Here is a 12,671-nt window from a genome sequence, read left to right as displayed (position 1 = left end):
CACAATATGTCAATAAGTTGAATTGTTATATTGTCTTGTCTATAAAATAAATATGCTAATTTTAACAAAGCCCTTGTTCTGGAATTATACTTGAAAGACTTCAAGAATGGTCCTGGGCTGCCTGGAGTTCCTCATTGTGGGATATGGTGTTGAGTGGTAAGCTGTTCCATCAGTTCTGGGTGTCTAATTGAGGCTAATACTATCCTTTGCGACTAGGACAGTCAAAGTGCATGAATTAAGACCCAGATTCAGCTGCTTCATAGTTTACCTCATTTCTACAAAGCCTGGTGACAGTATAGTCTTGTGCGAGTCACTAAAGTTTGGCTCTTCTTGATAACTTTATTATACCCCAAGTCCCCATTTTTCCAGTCTGAACACACTTTACATGCATTCTAAATCCTTGCTGATTTGGAATGTGCTTCTGTCCAGGATGCAGTTTTAGTACATGATCTACTTGGCTGGAAAAAAACTGAGCTGAGGTTCCCTCTATATTGGAATCTTGATTCTGGATAGATTTCTGTCTACATGTCCTGAAAAAGGTAATTTGTAACTGGTTTCAGAGTTGAATGCATTATAAAAGGAAAATAAATGGAAGAAAATCTAGTTGGGTTTAAGTCTTTTTTGCCACTCAGCATTTAAGGAATTTGCCAACATTTGCAGTGCATGTAGTTCTAGAAATTGGTGTTCACATCAAAATTGGTGAGGACTAGAGTGTTCATCTTTATCCTTGATACTGTCAAAGGCCTCTTCTTTGGGAAGTGGGGGGTCAGCAAAGCCAGAGCTGTGGGTGAAGAAACTGGTTTCCACGGAAGAACTGGACAGCTGTAGGACATGAAAGGTACATTTCGTTTTTTGTTTTTTAAAGCAAAACTAGAGACACAACCAATGGAGTCTGAGGACAATGTTTAAAGAATGGTTTAACTGTTCCTTTTCTGCCACATGGTATGGAGCAATAGGATTAATAGAATGCTGTTTAGCCAACAGGCTGACCATACTTATAAGTTGACTTACCATTGGTGGGTACTGGTATTCATGGGCACTTGCTGGATTGATCTCTGTCAATGTCTGGGCATTTGTATCTCTTGCATTTACCAGCCTCAGAAAGAGCTCAGCCTGGCCTGCCTGACAAAGGAAGTGGTACTCCATTGTAATCTTGGCACAGGCTCAGTCTCTACCCTTTACACTTACCTGTGGAATCTCATTCATCTGAGCAAAGCTGAGGCTGGTTTTAAGAGGAGGGACCCGAAGTGGGAGGCGCCAACGGCCAGTAAGCACCCTCATGTCTTGGTCAAATAGCAATAGAGAGGCCCAAGCCTTTGGTTGTGGTGCCCTTGTAATTTCCTGCCAGGCCTGTAGTTTACAGATCAAAGATACCAGTGGTGATGGAGATAGCCTGTGAAACAACCAAAACTATGTTGGAAGGCTTAGCTGAATTCCTTTCCTAGGGTATTGTAGGACTGCTCTTAGACTCCAGTGTACAGATGAAACTGCTTTTATGATCTATACCTACTAACCTCGGTACAGACTGCCTGCTTGCCAGGATAGCACAGTTGCCCATAGCGCCAGGAGCTGAAGGTGGCGGCAAGCAAAGGGCTGGAGGTAATGCTGTGGTTGCTCCTGTATCCTGTCCATCTCTGGCCAAGCTTGTCATTAGCTGCACCCAAATCCAAGAGGCCTCAAGGCCCCACAGGAAGTCATAGAAAATGACAAGGCCAGCCCTGAAGAATACAACTCTACGTAAACAGAGCACCCCATGCCTCTACCCAGCCAATACTTCAACCCTGGATGGTTGTTGAGGTTGGGTCTCCATAAATGTCAGTAGTGGATAAGAGCAGGCCTCACCCAGGATCATAGGGTGCAGGACCTAGAACATCCAATGGTGGTAGGGAGCGGAGATCCAGACCCAAGTTTCTTGTCATGATTCCACTAAGTATCTATTGTGGACAAAGAGTTAAGCCAGACAGAACTGCAATCTGCCCATGTCAAGGATTACCAGCCATCAACCCCGACTCCCCTGACTTCCTCACAGCCTTTGAAGTGCCATGGAAGTTCTGGACTTTTATGGAACTTGTTTGTGGTGGCATTGGGGGTGCAACTTGTGGATGGAGGAGGGAGTTATCGAACCTACTCAGGTGTTGCCAGAGATCCCTGGATCCTAGAAACAAACACTGTCAGGGTGAGTACAGGGATAGAGATGTATAGACAGAAATTGATGTTACAGATGGACCTTATTCTGACATGGTCAGAGTTGGGTTCCCTGGGACGGGCTAGGAAGAGGCTGCATTTTTCACTGACCCCGCGGTAACAGACTGAGGACTTTCTGCTTCTGCAAGGCCAGGATTTCTGCCTCAAGGAGCCCGTTTCCGGCTTCCACCATAAGAACATCCTCAGAGGTGGCACTTGCTTTTTCTAAAAAAAAAAAAAAGACCTGTCAAACATGTAGTTCTACAACGTTAAGGGTTTCTGCACACGCCTGGATTTGTCAGCTGGCAATGGGTTTGCCTCCCATTCTAGTGGTGCTCTCCCTCACACCCGTTTCTCCTCCCAAGTCTATGTCCTCTAGGCTGGACCCTGTTTTTCACCCTTGCGGTTCTGAGACCGCTGTAATTCCAGGGCTGATGCCTCCAGTTGCAGTTGCAATATTTTGTCCAAAACTTCTGGGTCCCGGCCTCCACCGCGCACGTAGGCATCACGTAGGATCCTAGCAAGTAGGCAGCAAAAAGCTATCTCGTAGACTGAACAGACATCCCTCTCCCCCCGCCCACCTGCGCCAGGGTCCTCACCGGATCTCTGCTGCCAGCGTTTCCGGGTTGGACCATAGCGGCAGGCAACAGAATTCTATTATCCTATTGGCGTCCTGCTGGTTGCTGGCGCGGGGAAATGATGTCACTGATCCGCGCCAAAGGCCCCGCCCCACCAGTGACTTTACTAAAGCTGGGATAGCAAGTAGCTCACGTAGGCTGAGCCTGGAGCGCTTGGAGCTTTGCTCCTAGCGTTTGCAGGGCTCCCCGCGTCAGGCTGGCCTCTTCCCTGAGTTCTCTGAGTTCGCGCTCCAAGACAAATGGGCGGGGTAATCCTCCCTTGGGTCCCGCTACACAGTGGAGGAGCCTTTTTAGTTCTGAAGGAGAAAGGGGTGGAGTCAGGGTGAGTCCTAACAGCGCGAGAACCCAAAGTCTAAGCCTCCCTACCTCACCTTCGCCACGATGCTCCAGGGCCCGGCTTTTCGCGTCAATCTCCGCCACGCGTCTGGCCCGGGTACCCTGCAAGGCTCGTAGTCTCTCCCCAGGGCTCCCTGCAGTCTGGGAAGTTAAACCCTCAGTCGCCCAGGGACCTATTTTCTGTAGGGACACTCTCAGCAACTGCACCTGCAAGTAACCCGGTCCCGCTATATCTGTACTGGGCGATCTCCCGCAGGTATTATCGACATATGTGAAGTTTGTAGCCATGTTGGGGGTGTACCTCCTCTGTCAGCCTCTTTAGAGCAGATCTGCTAGCCTCCTGATTTGAACGGCTCTGTTCTTGTGCCATAATCTGGGGACACGGAGACGAAAACGTGAGAATGCTGCTTGCAGGAAAAACCTACTCTTGGCCACTGGCGGCCCTTACCTTGGCGCCTCGTTGTTCGATGGCTACTGAAGGTTGTGTTGTAAATGTTACCTCCGGAGTCAGCCGGCCAATGCAGAATCGTTTGGTGTGTGTGGCCAACAAAGCCCAGGAGCGGAAAACCATATCACAGGACCCACAGGGCAAAAGTCCTGACTCCCCAGAGTAATCGGCCATGGGTGGAATCTGTTATAGACACCAGCGTCCTATAGAAGATGTGGTAAAAGAGAAAAGGCAGACTGGAAAGAAATGAGAGAAAACCATACCAGCTCTGTTACATCTCCAAGTCCTTCAAATTTATGTTTATGTTTGGGGAGGTGCCCTAGCTCCCTGGGCAGCGAGTACAGGTTTAGGCAGGCCAGGATAACGTGCCTTGCCTCCTTTGGGTGGAGCCCAGGTGAAAGAAAGTGTCACTTTGTTTTACCAATTGCAGCGAGTCTGGCCAAGTATATAACAGCAGCTTTGGTTTCTTCGCCTATAGAAAAGGCAGCCTCCTTAACTAGCCTATGATAGGCAAGTGCCGTCTGTACCACTGCTTTTCTTTGAAATGAACAGAATTCAATTTCTCCACCGCTGGGAACTTTTCTGCACTAAGTGAATCTCATATTGGCAGCATGTCTTTGCATAAACCCATCTTTTACAGAATTAACCCATCATACAATGGAGTAGTCTTTCTAACTTCCATTCTGGGGACAGGGATGATCTGAACCGCCCTAGTAATGAAAACTGGGAGACTGGTTGGGGAGAATACAATCTGTCAGAGAAAGGGGTAGGATACTATATAGGAGTCAAGCAAGTTATCTTCACCTTTACAACGACCTGTAAAAGCAACTTTTATCCGCCTAATTATCATCTTCTAGGCCTATTGCTTCTATCTGCCAATCTATGCTTAGAATGTTTTCAGCCTCTGAGACTTACTGAATAAACTCACACTAGCTTTTCCTCAAGGCTGGCTGACACAACTCAGCTGTTTGTCTCAAAGTCCTCTCCAAACTGATTCAAACTGGCTTCTCATTGAAATGCTCTGCTCAAACTGCCTCTAAACTGCACTCAACTGAACTCCCTCCCTGCACTGCTTTTAAGTAGCATTTTTTCCTGTCAGTGTGAGTTGGGCTTAGTCAGATCTTTCCTATTGATCACATTGTCCAATCCTCAATTAGACATCACTTTCAAACATGGTGGTTCCTTCTACAAAGCAACCTTTCATACATTGTTTGGGATGAAAGATGAGTATTTAGGGTGTATCAGTTCTCCAGACAAGATCATATATTCTCCTTAACATATCTTAATAGTTTGTGCATATGTGTTAGCATAGGCATGACAGGGAATCTCATATGCCAAGGGAGTCTGCTTTCATCATGTGGATCCCAGGAATCAAACAGAAATCCTCAAACTTGGTGATATAACTTACTCATTGAGCCATTTTGGTGGCCCTAAAATAGAACCAACATGATGAAAACTACAAAAGAGCAGGTGCTCCTAACCACTAAGGCATCTCTGCAGCCGCCGTCATTCATTTTGTACGTATATATGCATGTCATGTTCACATATGCAACTTTGGGAACAAATTGTGGAAACCCTCTCTCTCCTTCCACCACATTTCCAGGGATGGTAGGCAAGCACCTTAAACCCCCTTGCTAAGGTCACAATGAGTCGGTCTCATTACTCCATCTTACTTCACTTAGTAAGCACCCATGCACCCATTTTATTAAGTAGAAAATGTGAGTCAGGCCTTCTTAAAAACATTCATATTGGTGGCTCAACAGCAGTTCAGAGCTGCTCTTCCGGAGGACCAGAGGCCCACTGTTGGTCTGCACTGGCAATCAGTGCACCATAGGGTTCACAGAGGCAAAACATCTTCGCATAAAACAAAACCAAGAGGGGGAAAAAGCCTCCAAACCCAGGTATCGTGATAAATCTTGGGCACTAAAAAATTCTTTCAGGAAAGAAATTGTAGTTTATTATGAATAATTTATTGCACAGGTTTTTCCACATCAAGAATTTTTGCTGAAAAGAGAAACAGGTGGGGCTAAATTCAGTTTTCTCCCAGATTTCCCCTAAAAAGAAGAAAAAAAAAAAGAAAAAAATCCACTCTCTAATTTTAAAGAAAATATATTTCTTACACGAGACAATCCAAACTGATGCAAAATATTTATTCCATGTTAGTTATTTTATGCAGTAGTTTTTCCCCCTCAACAGACTTGTGGTACCCACATCTTTTAAATCTGTAAATAATGTTATCAAAATAATCTTAATCTTTGAAATCTCACAAAAATTCATATTTTACAATCCACCCTGAATATCAAGGCTGCAAGAATAACATTTCCTATATCCAAATATTTTACAGCTGTACCCAAAAAGGAAAAAAAAACAAAACAAAACAAAACAAAAAACCCCAAAACAAAACCAACCACATATGCTCGGTTAAGGGCAAAGTTACCCCAGCAGCCAAAAATAAAATAAAATATCCAAATGATTAGCATTAATTTAATACAATTATAGCTTCAATAGTCACTTTGTCATTGACAAGGATTGCTTGAGCACAGGGCTGAGTGCCCAAGGGCTGGAGTAGAAGCCGTTGAGCAGAGCAGCATCTCCTCCCTGCATCTTTGCCGGGATAGCTCCCGCTTGTGCACAGCCCAACAGCTACTGTGTGTGTGCTTAAAAAAATCCCACCACACAAATGTCTATTAAGCAGAAAACAGGGAAGAACAACAAAAGCTAAGCATGACAATTGCTCTCTCTTTGGGATATGATTGTTTCCCTTGTGCACGAAGTATTCAACAACATAAGAAAAGGAAAAGAACACTTTATATTCTCTAAACACAAGGCTGAACTCAGCGGGGCAGGTCAACCGTGAGCATTCGTATTTCTACTTCCAGGCATCGTCATCTGACGTCTCGCTGCTGCTTGTTTCCGTGTCGGAGTCCTCACCCTCGGCAGTGCAAGCGCTTCTCCATGGGGAGAACAGGCTGGAACTACGGCTTTGGAAGAAGCCATTCTTTCCAAACCCATTTCTTCGTAGCTACAGAGCATAGGAGAAAGAAAACAAAAAGCCTTCAGTCACTACTCCAGTGCAGAAGAGTATGTGGTGTGGAAGGGAATCCCAAGGGCTCTAATATCTCTTAAAGCAGTACCTTCCAAACCTCAATGTGGAGAGGAGTTTTATAAGAATTTCATTCTTTTGTTTAGAAACAGTGTCTTACTATTTAGTCCTAGAACACTCTATGTAGACCATGCTGGCCTCAAATTCAGAAATCTGTCTGTTTATGCCTCAGGTTGTAGGAGCTCCGTCATCCAAAATTTTTCCCCTTCCTTTAAAGTCACTGTCTAGTTCAATATGATGGGTGTAGGTAGGGTTTAGAGTTCTTATTTCTAAGACAGTTCTAAGTGGTAAGTCTTATGCCTGCCTGTAGACTAACGTCTTGTGAGACTTTGCAGGTGTCATTTATGCTTTGAAGATTTTTATTTTTAGTTATATGTGTGGTACCTGTGAAAGCTGAAAATCTCAAATCCTTTGAAGCTGGAATTACATGTGGTTCTAAGCCATTATGGGCACCAAGAATCACAACCTGGTCCTATGCAAGAGTGACAACCCATCCTCACCACTGAGTCATTGCTCTCCAGCCCACAATTTACGCTGCAGAGGGTGTGTGAGGCACAGGGCTGATTTTCAAGATGACGCAGGAGCTCAGACCTTACCTTTTGATAAGGGGTTAGAGCTGAGAGCATGGTACCGAGTCTGCTATTCAATGGCCTGGGCTCTATCTTTTTAAATTCCTACTATAGAAATGAGTGCTACACTGATGTGGTAGTTTTGAAGTCTGTCAATTTTATTGTCACCCAACACATGGCTGTAATCTCAGTAACCATGAGGCAGAGGTAGGAGGACTGCTGTAGGTTCAGGTAGCCTATTCTACACAGCCTGTTCCAAACTCCCCAGATCTATATAAAGTGAGATCTTTTTTGTTTTTTGGTCTGTTTTGTTTTGAGACAGGGTCTCTGTGTAGCCCTGGCTGTCATAGAATTCTGTAAACCCAGGCAAGGATTAAAGGTGTCTACTACCAGATCCTGTCAGCAAAAAAAATGGACCCCAAACCCAAATAAATACTATAATTTCCTAAGGGAAAGGGAATTATAAACATTTAACTTGGTGTCAGTGAAGGCTTAGAGCTCAGTACAAACCTGCTCTGTTCTCGTGTGGAACTCCTTGAGTTCATCCTCTGTGAGTGGGAGGCAACTCTCATCATTTTCAGGATATTCCTGCCATCCCATTGCTTTTAATAATCTGGAGGAGGCAAAAGGATAGATAGCAAAGAAAACATGCTAGGAAGCCTGACTATGCAGCCCATTAGCAACCATGGGAAAAGTCTGTCCCAATGAATGCTACAGAAGGAATTTTGTATTCTCCCTAATAGGTCAAGTTACTCAGGTACTTATAATTAAATGGAGGCTATTAATGATTTAAGGGGAAATGACCTATTCAAAAACATAGTAAAAATAACAAGATGGTACAAATAGAATCTCAAAATCTATTACTGCAAGGAACCTTTCATAGACCCAAAGAGGAAGAATAAGAAATTACTCCTTTGTTCCTTGTGGTCCATAGCTTGTTCAATTTCATAGCACAGTGGAACTCTTTATAACTTCACTGAACTTTGAAGTTCCTCTAGATATAAGAGTTCTCAACCTGTGGGTTTCAATCCCATTTAGAATCCAATTGCCCTTTTCCAGGGATCGCATATCAGGTACCGTACATGTCAGATACTTACAATTCGTAACAGTAGCAAAATTACATTTATGAAGTAGCAACAGAAATAATGTTATGGTCGGGCGTCACTGCAACATGAGATGTATTGAAGGGCCACAGCATTAGGAAGGGTGAGGTTCACAAGCTTTCTTTGAGGAAGAAGTAATATCATACTTGGTAGATTTTATATTAACAGATTACTCTGTATGCGAGGCCTTCAGTTAATCAATTGGTTTCCATATAGAGGATTCCCAGGCATCCCAAAGCCCCTTTAAAGATACTTCACTGTAATTGTTCAGATGAGACAGCAACACTTACGTAAAAAATCTTTGCACTCTGACTACACCCCTAAATAGGCTAACACGGGAATGAATACAGCGTGACTAATTAGGATTTCATGGCCATACCACTTTTACGTTTTAAATATGTTTAAGGGTCTTACATGCCATACATCTTATCCTCACCTGTGCTCTGCTTCCAGAGAGTGTGACAGGACCTCCCCTTCCTCTACCATGGGCAGAGAAAGACCGTTCTGAAGACAGCCTTGTTCTCCATTTTCCTTTGGTTTGGGTATGTGGCTGCCCTCCAACTGTGAATATGGAAAGGGATGGATGTGACCAACAATACTGAGGAGCGAGAACAGTGTTTTCCAGACCATGTCCCACCCTCCACTTACACTGGCCCATTTCAAAACTGAGAGACCAGCTGTGCCAATAAACTAAGAAAGTTAAATGAACCAGAACATCTAACACCAAGAGTGGGTGGGGTGCACTGATCCAAATCTGAAGTGCACACGATACCCAAAGATATAAACAGGACCCAGCTCACATCTTCAGCACAATATGACTATTAGGTAAAGCAATATACGAAGAACCCACAAAAACTTTAAATGGGTTTCATTATGAAGTTTTTGCTCTGAGATAGACACTGTCTATAGAAGGGGACTGCATGGCAGCAAAGGCCTGTCATCCCAGTAGTGAGGTGGCAGAAACACCAGCAGCAAGAATTCAATACAGCAAGACCCCCAGCAACAAAGATAGGAAGAGATGGGGAGGAAATGTACAACTCTTCATCTGATGAGGGATTATTCTCTATGTTAAACAAAGAACACTTAAAATTGGGCTACAGAGTCAGGTGAAATGGCTTCACTCTGAGCCATCTCACCAGCCCTCATGACTACTTTTTGAGGAAAAACTCAAGAGATGGCAGTTACACACAAGGCAACCCTGCTTTAAATCTTAGCAGAGTGCAATTGTTCTTATCAAGTCCTATGAATTAAATATAAGTGCATCACCTTCAAATGTTCCCTCCATCCATTAAAATATCATGGCTGGGCTGGGTTTGGTGAGGAGACAGAGGCAGAATAGCCTAGTCTAATAGTGGGTTCCAGGTCAGTTAGAGGTATATAGTGAGATCCTGTCTCAAAACCCAAACCAAACCAAACCAAACCCAAAACCAAAGAGGGCTGGGTGAGAGGTTCAGTGGGTAAAAGCAACTGCAACCAAGCCTGATGGGCTTGACCCTGATGCCTTCAAGTTCCTGACCTCTGCTACTGGAGTGTGAAACATGGACAAACTCACACACAGTTTTTAAAAGTTAGAAAAAGAACAAGAGAAAATACATAGAACACCAGAAAAACTCCATACTCTTAGCCCCTCCAGCTTGTCAGAGTCTCTACGTTCTGAGCTGTCTCCATTGCGTTCATCCTTCAGAGTCTTCAGGAACTCGCTCTTCCTGTCCGTGGTTCGTCTGGTCAGTTTGGTCAGGCGAGAGGAGCTGATCTCAATCGGAGGGGTAGAACTGGAAGGGCTCTGCACACACAGCACAAACAACTTGGTCACACCAGCAAAGGGCAAGCACTGGAAACGCCCGAGTTACGGAAGAGCACTCAGGCTATTCTTTGAAAGGACCCAGACTCAATTCTCAGAACCTACTGGGCAGCTCAAAATGTTCTATGACTCAAGGGATCTGAGACATATACATATACAAGCAAAACACCCATATATATAAGACAACAAAAACCACCTACAAACCATTTTATTTAAAAACATCAGTTTTGTTGAACCTGGTTTATGTGACACATGCTTTAATCCCTCTGCAGAAACCAGGGGAACACCAACCGTGGTTTCCTGCAGAGTTCTCAGACCACCAAATTACTTCCTATTGGACGCCTATGAAAGACACCAATAAAGTCATCAAGTAAGTATAGTCACAACAGAAATTGTGTCTGTTGTACCTGTACTTTACATCGCAAACCTTAATGTAAATAAATGGAAAAGCCCAAGATTTGTGCATGTGTATGTGTATACATGTAAAAAGACCCACAGCCCAGCCCAGGTCAGCTAGGAATTTATAACACTCTTGCCTCAGGCTATACTATGATTTAGGCTTGCACAACTACACACTGCTCAGAAATGACTCCCTAAACAAGACCTGGGTTCAGTTCCCAGCAACCACATGAAACTTGTAACTTCCTGAAACTCCAGACTCAGGCAATTTGACACCCTCTTCCTACCTCCACAGGAACCAGAAAATTGTGGGGTGCATACATATACATCCAGGTAAAACACTCACATACATCTAATCTTAAGGAGGGGTGCCAACTATTTGAGGGCTCATGTGACTCAGTGGACAAAGTGCCCATATACTGTAAATGGAGCCCTGGGTTTGATCCCCAGAACTGTATAAAACTGGGGATAAGATAGGTGTATGTATATAATCGCAGTACTTGTGAGCTGGGGCACAGGTTTAGATACTGAAGGCCATCCTCACGAGCTAAATAAGGGCAGTATTTAAAAAGGCTACCCTACAGTTGTTCTCACTTACCTCTTTGGGAGAGTTGAGAACTGCACCAGCAGCTAGTACCACTGGTTTAGTGACAGAAATTGGATTGGTAAAAGCAGACTCCCGGCTAGAGGAAAGGGATCCAGATTTGTGTTCCATTCTGTTAGCTTTCCATGCGCTGGGCTATATAGAAATAAAAGACGCATCAGTCAAAAGCAATATACACACAGGAGCTTTAGCTTGCAAAAATCAAAGGAAGGTGTGAAATGTTACATGAAAATACAAGTTCCCCGAATTTACCTGTTAACATGCATGTAACCTTTCTGAGTTTAGACAGATGGGGAATAGAAAGGTTTAACAGCTTTCTTTACCATGCTAGTTCTCAGAGCATTTAATTGCACGCAAAGCAGAATTTCCACTCATTTAGAACCTGTGACCTCTGTAATTCTTGTGTGTGATGATGATTAATTTACACAAAGCATATCAGAAAAAGAAATGCTGTTTTCTAGAGGTTTTAATAGTGCTGGGCTAGTCCAGGCGAGGACGTGTACTGTAAATGGCACACAGCTTGTCTCGGGTCTGTGGGACCTGGCCATAGCTATAACGTCTACAGTGCAGGTGAGATGAGCTCCACGTCAGCCAGTCACACTGCCTAGAGAGATGGGAGAAGACGGAGCGTGGTGCTCGCATCTTTAATCCCAGCACTCGGGCAAAGGCCAACATGGTCCACAGAGTTCCAGGGCTGTTACAAAGAGAAACCCTGTGTAGGAAAAACAGAGACCAAAGAAGACAGAGGTCAACAGAGTGGAACAGAAATAAGTGCAAAAGTACTTACTTCCCAAAAAACCAAACAGAAGAAGTACAGGATCAGGTTCTGTGAGAAGAACCCTTCCATGATGCAGCGCATGCTCTGAATCATGTGTGATTTTATGTCTGTTTTTTAGCAAATAATAACGAGTACAACACAGTTACACAATTAGTTCACTATTACTCAGCTAATGTGTAGAACAGTATTTTTTTTTTCAACTTTCCCACGTCTCAAAAAGTTGTTTAAGGAGCTAGAAACATTTACCCAAGCAGAATGAAGAACTTCCTATTTTGTGTTATATATGCATGTGCAGCAAGTGTGTGCCTGTGTCCAAAGTCAGGAAGACTTTCGATAGCCTGTGTGATTGGAATTATAGGTAAGTGTGAGCTACCATGTAGAACTTGAATTTGAGCCAGGGTCCTCTGTAAGAACAATGACATATTTTTTTTCTTACACTTATGGAAAATAAAAGATGCTTGTGTTCAGTCACACATCAAAGTTAACTCATGATTGTGTCTCCTAATTATAGCATGCCGTTAGAAAATGTGCCTTTTACACTGCTGCCTCTGGGTAAAGAAACACTATCACAGTGCTATAAAGGTTTTACTAGAGAGGCGTACATGCAATAAATAAAACATGAATGGGACTGGAAAGATGTCTCAGTGCTTATGTTGGATTTGAATCAGTATGGTCCCCTTAGACTGGTGTGTTTAAATGTCTGTCTCA

The 12,671-nt window shown here is 43.7% G+C and overlaps 2 protein-coding genes across 2 annotated transcripts in view; both read right to left on the bottom strand.

Moving 5' to 3' along the window:
* Positions 1-499: 499 nt before the first annotated feature.
* CCDC17 (coiled-coil domain containing 17) lies at positions 500-3,780 on the bottom strand (the record flags this gene model as incomplete). Its single annotated transcript, XM_080921531.1, has 13 exons — positions 500-822; positions 1,012-1,122; positions 1,189-1,393; positions 1,515-1,718; positions 1,843-1,934; positions 2,028-2,155; positions 2,296-2,409; positions 2,583-2,701; positions 2,784-2,867; positions 2,956-3,118; positions 3,194-3,299; positions 3,460-3,531; positions 3,607-3,780. 13 exons carry the CDS (start codon positions 3,778-3,780, stop codon positions 691-693), a joined length of 1,704 nt encoding a protein of 567 aa, XP_080777657.1. The 3' UTR covers positions 500-690.
* A 1,788-nt stretch (positions 3,781-5,568) lies between these two features.
* GPBP1L1 (GC-rich promoter binding protein 1 like 1) overlaps positions 5,569-12,671 on the bottom strand; it is a 36,213-nt gene continuing 29,110 nt past the window's right edge. Inside the window, exons 8-12 of the mRNA XM_080921535.1 lie at positions 11,180-11,320; positions 10,000-10,164; positions 8,818-8,942; positions 7,789-7,891; positions 5,569-6,628 (exon numbers count right to left, since the gene is read on the bottom strand). Of these exons, the coding sequence (XP_080777661.1) occupies positions 6,476-6,628; positions 7,789-7,891; positions 8,818-8,942; positions 10,000-10,164; positions 11,180-11,320 (687 nt within the window). The 3' untranslated portion in view covers positions 5,569-6,475. The remainder of the gene's footprint in view (positions 6,629-7,788; positions 7,892-8,817; positions 8,943-9,999; positions 10,165-11,179; positions 11,321-12,671) is intronic.

Source organism: Micromys minutus, assembly GCF_963924665.1.
Source record: "Micromys minutus genome assembly, chromosome: 9".
Taxonomy (NCBI): domain Eukaryota; kingdom Metazoa; phylum Chordata; class Mammalia; order Rodentia; family Muridae; genus Micromys; species Micromys minutus.
Note: the sequence above shows the minus strand (reverse complement) of the source record. Positions and strands in the feature narration are given on the sequence as shown.